We start from the raw sequence: 10,378 nt of genomic DNA, 5'->3' as shown, positions 1-10,378 counted from the left end.
GTTTATTTGGCTTTTTTAACTATTTTGATCTGAGCGTCACTGATGAGTCTTATGTAGACGAAACACGCGTCTGGCGTATAAAATTATAATCCTGGTACTTTTGGTAACTATTTACACCACTGGGTCGATGCCACTGCTGGTGGACGTTTCTTCCCCGAGGGTATCACCAGCCCAGTAGTCAGCACTTCGGTGTTGACATGAATATCAATTATATGGTCATTTTTATAAATTTTCTGTTTACAAAACTTTAAATTTTTCGAAAAACTAAGGATTTTCTTACCCCAGGAGTAGATTACCTTAGTCGTATTTGGCACAACTTTTTGGAATTTTGGGTCCTCAATGCTCTTCAACTTTGTATTTATTTGGCTTTTTTAACTATTTTGATCTGAGCGTCACTGATGAGTCTTATGTAGACGAAACGCGCGTCTGGCGTATAAAATTATAATCCTGGTACTTTTGATAACCAATTAACGTTGGTCGTTTAATATATCAACCAGTCTGCGCACATGACAACCTGTTATTTAAGGATAATTATAAAACAAATCAGACATGTCTCTCTTCTTATTTTATAAATTTAAAGACTATAACGTGATATCTATAGATTGCTTCAAAACAGTTTACCATGTTCATAATATTCTGAAATGCCACTTCTTTGAAATATTTAGTTTTTCTCAAATTGAATGTTAATCATCGTCAAATTTAGAATTATTGTATGATCGTATTTAACTTGAAGGCAAATATATTTCTATGTGAAAAAAATTAGAAAATGCACCAGTTTTGAATTATTGATAGTTCATTTAAATTGTAAATTGTCAATGCTGAGCATGAGTATTTTATCACTGCATTGGTTCATTTTATTCACAGGTAGAATATCCGTGTTGAAAAGTCAATCATCAACCAGTCAGGGGAAGAATATTCTATCTGCTAGCTAATCATCACATGATACTGTAGTTAGTGGTTATGTGGGAACACATGATTCAGGCGGAAGAACATTGATAAATGGACCTTCAGGAAGCTTGTCCTTTCACGAGTCATTAACAGGTCATCTGCCATTAGCTGGTCGTATAAATGGCGCAAATTTATATCAATCACTTATCACAATTTACCATTAGCTGGAGATTTAACTGATAGGAACTGTATAGGACCTACATGTTCTGTCAGAAATTTGGAATACATACAGGTAAAATATATATATACAATCTTCCAAGTTAAATATTTATTTTTATCTATTCCAGACTTCAATATATATGAAAGCCAATCATATTGGAAAAACAGCAACAACATTTAAATTTTTTAAACATATTATACACCATCATTTTGCAATGCAGATATATAGATTCTAGTACACTCAACATTACAAAGCGTTTTTGTTTTCAATACATAATTCCCCTTCGACGATTGGAAGGATTTCTTAATTGTAAAATGAAAATCAAAACATTCTCAAGATTATATCATTATTTTTTTTTAAATTATTTATGATATTGGTGCTGTTTTGTGTGGTACCACGTCTTTTTTAGTTTGCTTTGAGTTTGTACCATTTGGTATCTTTTGCTACATTTTATTTATGTATTTATTTTGAATTTACCAGAATGAGTAAAAGTATAGTTTTAATGTTCGTTTTGAAGTATGTTCACCGAGGCAAGACATAATAAGTAGGGAAACAAATCTACAATATATATATATATTTATCATATTCACAGGACGAACGATCCCTAGCCAACCTAGCCAGTGTGCTGATGTATTGACTTGTGTAGTGTCATGTAAACTCGGATATAAACTTGGTCATAATGATCTGACGGTTGTCCCTCTTGTACATGTCTTAAATGAAACTTGCCTTTTTTCTAAATTCATGTTTACCTATATTAGCCCGATCCTAATAGCCCAACCAAATTTCAGGTGATCACATAATTCGGTCTTAATTGACGAGTTTTCTCAGTGGCAATCATCCAATATCTTCGTAATTGTATATTAACACAGCTAAAACAACCAATGCAATAATTATATGATTCTGTCGGATGAAGTATTTATCATTTTGAAAGCGATACATATTTTGGTTTGTTGTCCATTCGTTTAATGTATTTTATCAATTGATTATGGACTTTCCGTTTTTAATTTTCTGCGGAGTTCAGAATTTTTTCAATCGATTACATGCAACGATGCATGTCTAGATATGGTTATTGTCGTTCATAATAAATGCTTATTTATCGGTACATGAAAAAAAGGAAAGTAACTAATATAACTAATTCACAAATAATCTCAAATCGGAAAGTCCCTTTTCATATGGAAAAGCAAAAAGCTCGCACACACCAAACTCAGTAATTGGTTAATACTTTTCAAGCTTAAAATAAAAAAAACAAACATATTGAATAGATGGTACTAAAATAATATATTTTTCTGTAGCTAAATATGTATGCATGTTTTACCAAGTTCGAGACATTTCATTATTTTATCATAGAAGTTGTTTTATTTAATAGTGTATCGTTTGATAAAAAAACAGAATATCACATAATTAATTGATATCAAATACATCGGGGAATCATTTCATTCCTTAGTGCAAAGCATTTGATTTCTTAGTCGTCTATTCAAATATATTCCTCGATTGTATAAAGTACCAAGTCATAAGACATTGTGAAGCAACAGTTTTGCCTGTACCTGTTCTTTCAATGTCATGTTAGAAAAGATAACTAATAAAATAAACTTACAATATTGAATTTAACACACAAGGCCTTGAAGGCATAACACTTTGCTCAGTGCTCGGAGCACAAACATTATGCTCAAAACATGAAATCCAGCAATTTGATTGGTTGATCTTCGAGTCTGAGTACAAAAATCATGCTCGAAAGTGTTATGACCGCGATGCCAGGCCTTTCTCTAGGTTTATATCAAAATTGATAATTCCAAGGTCAGGGAAAATGTCTTTCATATTTCTAACAAATTTTAATCATTGAAGTCCGGATTTCGTTTTTACTTAGAATATTATTGTAATATGCAATAAAGTAGTTAAGAAAGAAAAAGTAGGCAATGAAAAGGAAATAAAAGACTCCATTCATAATAACGCAGGATTGGTTCCCATAAACATGTAAAACAGTTGTCTCATTTGCAATCATACCAAATCTTATTTTTTATAAAACACAATTTAAGTTCATTTTAGGGTTGGTATCTAATGTTTTATATTATAACGCTGTCACAACAGTTTATCTTTGTATGTATATTGAAGTCCTAGTGGTTTTTTTTTTAATTTTATGAATGTCCATGCTAATGACATACGGGAAAACAATGTTTTTTTTTATTCCTTGTCTATGCTAGCGGGTCGTATTCCATTCATAGACATGCGTCAATCATGCGGTTAGTTCTTGGGTCATTTGAAAGCTTACCTTTTTTATCAAATCAGTTTATAATGAAATTGAAGTAGTTATCAACTTAAAACTTAGTACATTTGTTTACATTGTAATGAGACAACTATAAAAAAAAAACTAGCCTGTAATTCAGTGGTTGTCGTTTGTTCATGTGTTTCAAATTTTGTTTCGTTCCTTTTTTATATTTAAATAAGACCGTTAGTTTTCTCGTTTGAATTGTTTTACATTGTCATATCGGGGCCTTTTATAGCTGACTATGCGGTATATGCTTTGCTCATTGTTGAAGGCCGTACGGTGACCTATAATTGTTAATGTCTGTGTCATTTTGGTCTCTTGTTGACAGTGGTGTCATTGGCAATCATACCACATCTTCTATTTTATACTATATACATTTTTTTGTGCTCAAGACACTTGTCTAGATTTTTCTTTTTTTTTAAACAATTGTAGCAATCATCGATGTGTAAGTGCAAACAAATAACACAAATACCGTAATCAAATTACTCCTTAAACGGAAAACCAATAAAAAAAACACGTGTGCCTTACGCCTGGTTGTATAACTAGCTAAACCTAGCATGACAGTATCACTTGTATGAAATTCGAGAAAACGGTTGATGAGAGTGAATTAAGAATGAAAAATAATTCTTTGCAACGTCACCTTTTGGGAGTTCAAACTTAACTTCTTTATACTTATAAATGTGTACACGGACAAATGACAAAAGAAAGCCATAATTGAAGACAAATGGTTTACACTGTACATCTACAATGTAAAAATACTTAAACGCTTAACTAAACGCAGAACAGTGCCTTTTAAAAAAGGCCAACACAGAATACAATATTGTTTAATTGTGCTTGCTTTCACGAAACCTCGGATCACAAAAAACGTGGGTAAAAAAAAGCTATATTTTTATCTTGATTGCTCATTGACCTCGTTTATGTTCAGTATTACATTCAACCAATTGGTAAGAATCAGATATAATGAGGTCTTTATTAGGGTTCTCTTGATACAAAAGGTGCTTATTATGGTAAATTTGAAAGTTTGAAAACTATTCATAATACATACACAATTTTAGATCGACTCATTTCCATATTCATACAGGTTTCAAGTTTAACAAATGATTTATTTCCGTGTCATTTAAAACATTAGTCACGTGACAGGGAATACTTCAAATTTTATGAAGATCAGATAACATTTTGTAAGGGTATTGATTTTGTTGAGTGGTTTTGAATCATACAACGCAAAATACCATCCGTTTAAATCGTAAACACATAGATTTACTCGTTGTCTAAAAAGATCTGCGTAATGTTATAACCACCATAGTAAGTATATTCTTTCTTCATTTTACACATATCTAACAAATGTTATCAGTTTTAATGTGTACACAATGATTTATCATACGTATAAGGGTTGTTTGTTTATCAATGAATAAACAAGTTTGTTCCTGATAATAACTCAAAAGGCATGTAAGTAAGCAGTATATTTTAAATACATTATTTCCGGGGGGGGGGGGGGACAAAACTGGAAGTTAAAAAAATACATCTCATGAACCTTAAACCGGATGAAACATAGTTGTCGGAAAATGTGATTATATCTGGTATTTTAACATCTCACTCATACTTTTAAATATTTATGTATATTTTTAGACATTGGAAAATATTGAAATCAGGCCAATGCAATCTAAAAACAATGTTATACCGCTCTGCGTTCTAATTTTTGGGTTTCTTTCGTAACTTCACAAGTAGTATGACAACGAATTAACCCTTTTATCATTTTGTTTTATCATTTATTCAAATTGGTACTATTTCATGTATTATACTCATAAAAATACCAAAAAGGGATTGCATGTGTCGAATAATTCATGTAATGAGAAAACAACTATAGTTTAGGTTATTAGGAGAATATATATTGTATGCTGAAATGCTATAGGTTTATCCAATATTAGAAATTTCCAAGGCTTACTGCACTTTATTGAATTAAATAAGACTTTCCACAAATACATATTCGATTTTTGTAAATAAGGCTAGATGAAAAGACAAACATGTAGTATCTGAAAATAATTTATTCTGCGTCTCATTTTATAAACTGTCTTTCTATTTGATATGAATTCAAACGTGTCCTAACTAAAGCTGATTTTAATTCTTTAAAGTTTGTGTGTTAATGGACGTGTATCATGAATCGTGCAAAATAAAGAACGTAAAAATAGATTGACAACAATTAAATCTAACTTCATCATATTTCATCAATTTCTATTCTATATCAATTTCTTATTCAAATACGGTAGTTTACTCTTCCAGTAAATGACACACAACTATGATATAATAATGGCTTTTTTGATATGTAATGAAATACGTATATTACATATCAGGTAAACAGTGTTCTGATAAAACAGAACTGATATGTAAAATGTGTAATGCATATTTGCTGCGGGGTATTACGAATGCGCTAAATATAAAACAACTATTCACACTGCATAGTTCGCTAATGTGCTATTTGTATATTTGTTTATACAACATCAATAATAAAAATGAAAAAATACAAATGTATATACATACATTTCAGAAGAGCATATTCTAATAACGAGACGTAAAGGGCGAAAAAATATACTCCGTAGTCTATTATGTAAAGATGGAAATTGATGTTCAGTGCGTCCAGTGTAGCATAGATAAACATACGACAAGGAAATATACATGTACTACAGACCGAACTATTTTAGGCGATGATTTAAGATCAAAATTATGTTGTAGAGGTAAATCAGAAGGTGTTAGGGTTTCAAATACTAACAGAATCACACGGTATGATCATAATGGATATGCCGGTTCAGTTATGCCTGTCACACAACAACAAGAAACAATAATACACAGTAATAACGAAAACTTGGCACAAACAAATCACTTAATTGAACAGAAACAACAATTATTGTTGACACGAAAACAACATACGGACATCAATGAAAGTAGGAGGACTTCACATGCAAAGTTTAGATCATACTCGAAATTTGATATTCGAGAACAATCCTTTATTGGTTGGACATCAGTCAGTACTTTCCCTATATGGATGTTTGCTAAGGCTGGCTTTTTTTACAAAGGTAAATATACATTTTACTTATTTAAGATATACATTACAATTACCACCTGTATTTACAGGGAAGATTGCGCAGCAACGATATATCGATTTATCAATTGTGTTGTTGGTAATTGTTTTGCTGTGAACTATTTAATTTAATGTGTACTAAAGTGGGTTGTAATTGATATCTATCTCTTGTCGTATTTTAGCTTGGTCAAGGTTTTGTCCGTTTTCAATTACGTCTTTAAGTCTTAAACGGTATTTTTTATTGTATCGTCATCTGAAAAGTCTAAACGATACAGTATTGAGTTACACATATATTGGCTACATTAAGACACACATTCTGCAGTAGCGACAACATTTTGAGCATGCGTTCGACTTATATTGATATCATGTTGGAAATTGAGTTGAGCATGGTTTAAATATAATAATGTGTTAAAAAATATGGAATATAAAGAAAAGTATAAAGTTACCTATTCAAGGAACAATTTGTACATTTACCAATTAAACAATCTCAACCAATTGTTATTATGGTATATTTTTTTGTTCTGTATTTGGGGTATCTTGTAATGATCACATCGACAATCAGTCGTTGAAGAGCTTGTCCTAGTCCTGATATTTATCAATTTATCTGTCTTGGCGTAATCGTTGTTTATGCCTCATATCTTCTTTCATTGCCATAATTGGTTAATTGTTGTTTGTATTCGTATATCGTTTTTTTCTTTTTCTAACATTAGCAATCTATCTTAGCAACGATACTTGTCGCATCTTAGATAAGATTCCATATATGATACTTAATGATTGAATGATATTTATATTGAGTAAAACATTACCAATGTCGAATATTGAAACGACTTAACCAGTCATCCAATCAATTTAAATTGATATAAGTAGGAGAAACAAAAATTAATTATCTTTAATTTTGACATGAATATGCTATCAGATTTTAATCATCTGTTAATGTATTCAGGATTCGCTGACATCGTGGCTTGTTTTGAGTGTGGTATAATGCATAGAAGATGGCAAAAAGACGACGATCCTGTCAAAATACATATCATGCTGCAACCAGAATGTTCGTATATAATGGATCTTGTAGAGGAAGGTATTCAATCATGTGAACAACTTCAGAGGCTCGGAAGTTATGGTGAGGTAAGTTACAAGTTCAGAGTGCCCTAAATTTGTCGATCTTGGAAAACAATCTGGCATTTTCGTCTATCTTTGCTAAATAAAAAGAGCGTCTAGAAGAAACAACTTGACAATTTTTTGTACATAATTTGAGATAAGCTGAATTTTAAAAGCTACAAAGCATGGTTATCCCTATTAATGTCAGATTAAAAAAAAACTATAGACTTGCCCTATTGGAGGGGAATCAGTAGGTTCGAAAAGTATAAAAATAATAGTTTTTTAACTTCATTCTGAAACAAAGGATAAATCCGCAAATGTGACATTTGTGATACGCAGTTACGGAGGATCGCGGGTACAAAACTGTCAGATAAAAAAATAAGCATTTGTTTTTGGTTTTGTTTTTTCATTACAAATATTATTTATTTCACTATCAGTTATTACTTTATGATATGATACAAAATCAACCAAAAACATCGATTCGGTTTAGCCCCAGATGACTTTTTAAAAGTTTATATCTTTGAAAAAGCTCAAAATTATCTTCCTTTGGTGCAAAAATGCCATTACTTTGGCATTAAAATTGAAATATCTTTTTTTAATTAATCGGTGACCTATATTTTTTATTATTGTTTTAATAAGCTGTACATAAACTAAATAATTGTAAAATTTAAGCGATTTCTGTAATTTCTTTCTTTTTTTTTCTTTTTATATTACATCGTTTTCTTCTATTAGTTCTACAGAAGAAAAGGACATTAACCAAAACTTAATGTTTCTTTCGGAGGCAAATTGTGAGGTTAAAGGAACGGTGACCCCATTTTTTTTTATTCTATTATTCTATTAAGTATATGTTGAAGTTCGTTTATAAAAAAACATAGCGAAATCCTATATTAAAAAAAAAATTAATTTATACCCGCGAGCCCCCTTGAGAGTGATATTTCCTGTATCTAAGATACTTTACAATGTTTTCAAATCTCAAATGTTTTTCCGGTAAGAAAGTTACTGAATTAGGTTTATAATCCTAAAAGTTGAGAGCATCAGGTAATGGAATGTAATATAACGGATTATTTAGAGCAGTTTTCTATACCATACAAGCCTGATCTAGTTAAACATAATACAACGGATAATTTCTATATCTCAAATACAGAATGAAGCAAAACGCTATAACTGTACATTACATTAAGTTTTTCTATAGATGCGTTCCTTATCTAGAAAAAATACGTACAAAGTATATATAATGACTTATTCCATTTTAGAGTATCGAAATGAATGGTAAGTAATTAATGAATTTCGTGTAGAACGATAATTATGAATAGACGTTCTTAAAGTTAAACATCAATAAGTTCTACTATTTCGAAAGTCAGGATTTATGAAATCTGTATTTGTTGTGGTATGTAATTTTTAAAATATAAACAAAAAATATCAAGTGTCAGCCTCAAAATCTTTTATTTTTTACAATACTCATTATATGTGGAAGCGTACAATGCTCATTTTATGTGGAAGCGTACAAGGCAATAACAATCACAACCAAGGAGTAAACAAAGACTCACGTGCTGCGAAGATTAAGTAATAATACAATAAAAACAAACCTAGTCTACAGCATTTTAATCGTGCATAAAAATTAATTTGTCAAAATAATATAGAACTGTTTGTTTATTCACATGTAAGATCAATAATCCGAATAAAATGAGGGACCAATACAAAAAAGTGAACAAAATTTGGTTTGACATATTGGTTAATTTTTACTTTGAAATGAGTATTGTTTTTTTTATTGTCTTTTAAATGTTTTTGATATTATCGTTTATCACTCACGGGAAGAGTGTCAGAGTAGGGTTGAACTTTATACATGTTGTAGACACATTTCTATGTACAAGATATCATTAAAACACCTCATTTAAATCACAGTACTATGGGAATAATATGGAGAAACCATTCATTAAAAAAAAGAGTTCCGTCAAGGTTAACGCAAAAGAACAATCTCGAGGTGCCATTTTTATAAATGACTATTCCTACAATTTAAGGAAAAATGAACAAATGTAAAGGCTTCTATATTGTAAGAGTGAGTGATATACATTATTTCATTTCTTTAGCTGTGTCGACAGGACAAAATAACGTTGTAATAACGTCTTCATCTTCGAGCACAGCAGAGTCAACAGCAGACACAAGACTGCAGTGCAAAGTTTGTCTATCAAATCCACTGCAGATTACGATCCAACCATGTGGTCATTTCGCTATGTGTGAACCCTGTTCCACTCGATTAAAATATGAAACGAATAAATGTCCTATTTGTAGAGGACCAATAACACATACAATTCGAACATATGTATGAACATTTCAGCAAATGGCAAACATTTTATATTTCTTGTGTAAGACCAAATATCAAAAGGATAACATTTGTATATATCTTTGATTTTCAAACACCTTGAAATGAATAATAAAATATTTTGTCACGCTTATAACACCATTGATATTAAATCGCAGATAATAAACAAACTATTGTTTACTTGCTCCTTTTTTCATTTCAATCCTTTTATACTCCTTGCTTGGTTGCTTGCGACAAAATGGTGTTTACCGTTCATGTTATTACTACCACTAGGTCGATGCCTCTGCTGATGAACTGATAGTCCCCGAGGGTATCTTCAGCCCTGTAGCCGGTACTGGTATAAACATACGGAGTTTGTGTTATTAAAATTGTGATACACGTATTACGAAATGTTGGAAATTACTTAAAATCAAGAAATGTATCATACTCATGCAAAACTTTGAATATTTGCCAGGCTTTGGCTATACTTTATGGTCCTTTAGATCTGCAGATCTTCATCTGTTTAAAAAGCCTTGGGTT

At 31.0% G+C, this 10,378-nt stretch overlaps 1 protein-coding gene across 1 annotated transcript; it reads left to right on the top strand.

The window, feature by feature from the left end:
- The first annotated feature begins 4,542 nt into the window (after window positions 1-4,542).
- Window positions 4,543-9,906, top strand: LOC139496323 (baculoviral IAP repeat-containing protein 7-like). Its single transcript, XM_071284838.1, has 5 exons — window positions 4,543-4,673; window positions 5,914-6,439; window positions 7,388-7,566; window positions 8,793-8,808; window positions 9,627-9,906. The coding sequence occupies exons 2-5, from the start codon at window positions 5,980-5,982 to the stop codon at window positions 9,863-9,865; spliced, it is 894 nt and encodes a 297-aa protein (XP_071140939.1). The 5' UTR covers window positions 4,543-4,673; window positions 5,914-5,979; the 3' UTR covers window positions 9,866-9,906.
- The last annotated feature ends 472 nt before the right edge of the window (window positions 9,907-10,378 follow it).

Source organism: Mytilus edulis, chromosome 11 (assembly GCF_963676685.1).
Source record: "Mytilus edulis chromosome 11, xbMytEdul2.2, whole genome shotgun sequence".
NCBI classification, from domain to species: domain Eukaryota; kingdom Metazoa; phylum Mollusca; class Bivalvia; order Mytilida; family Mytilidae; genus Mytilus; species Mytilus edulis.
The sequence above is the reverse complement of the archived record's forward strand: the minus strand, read 5'-3'. Positions and strand labels throughout refer to the sequence as shown.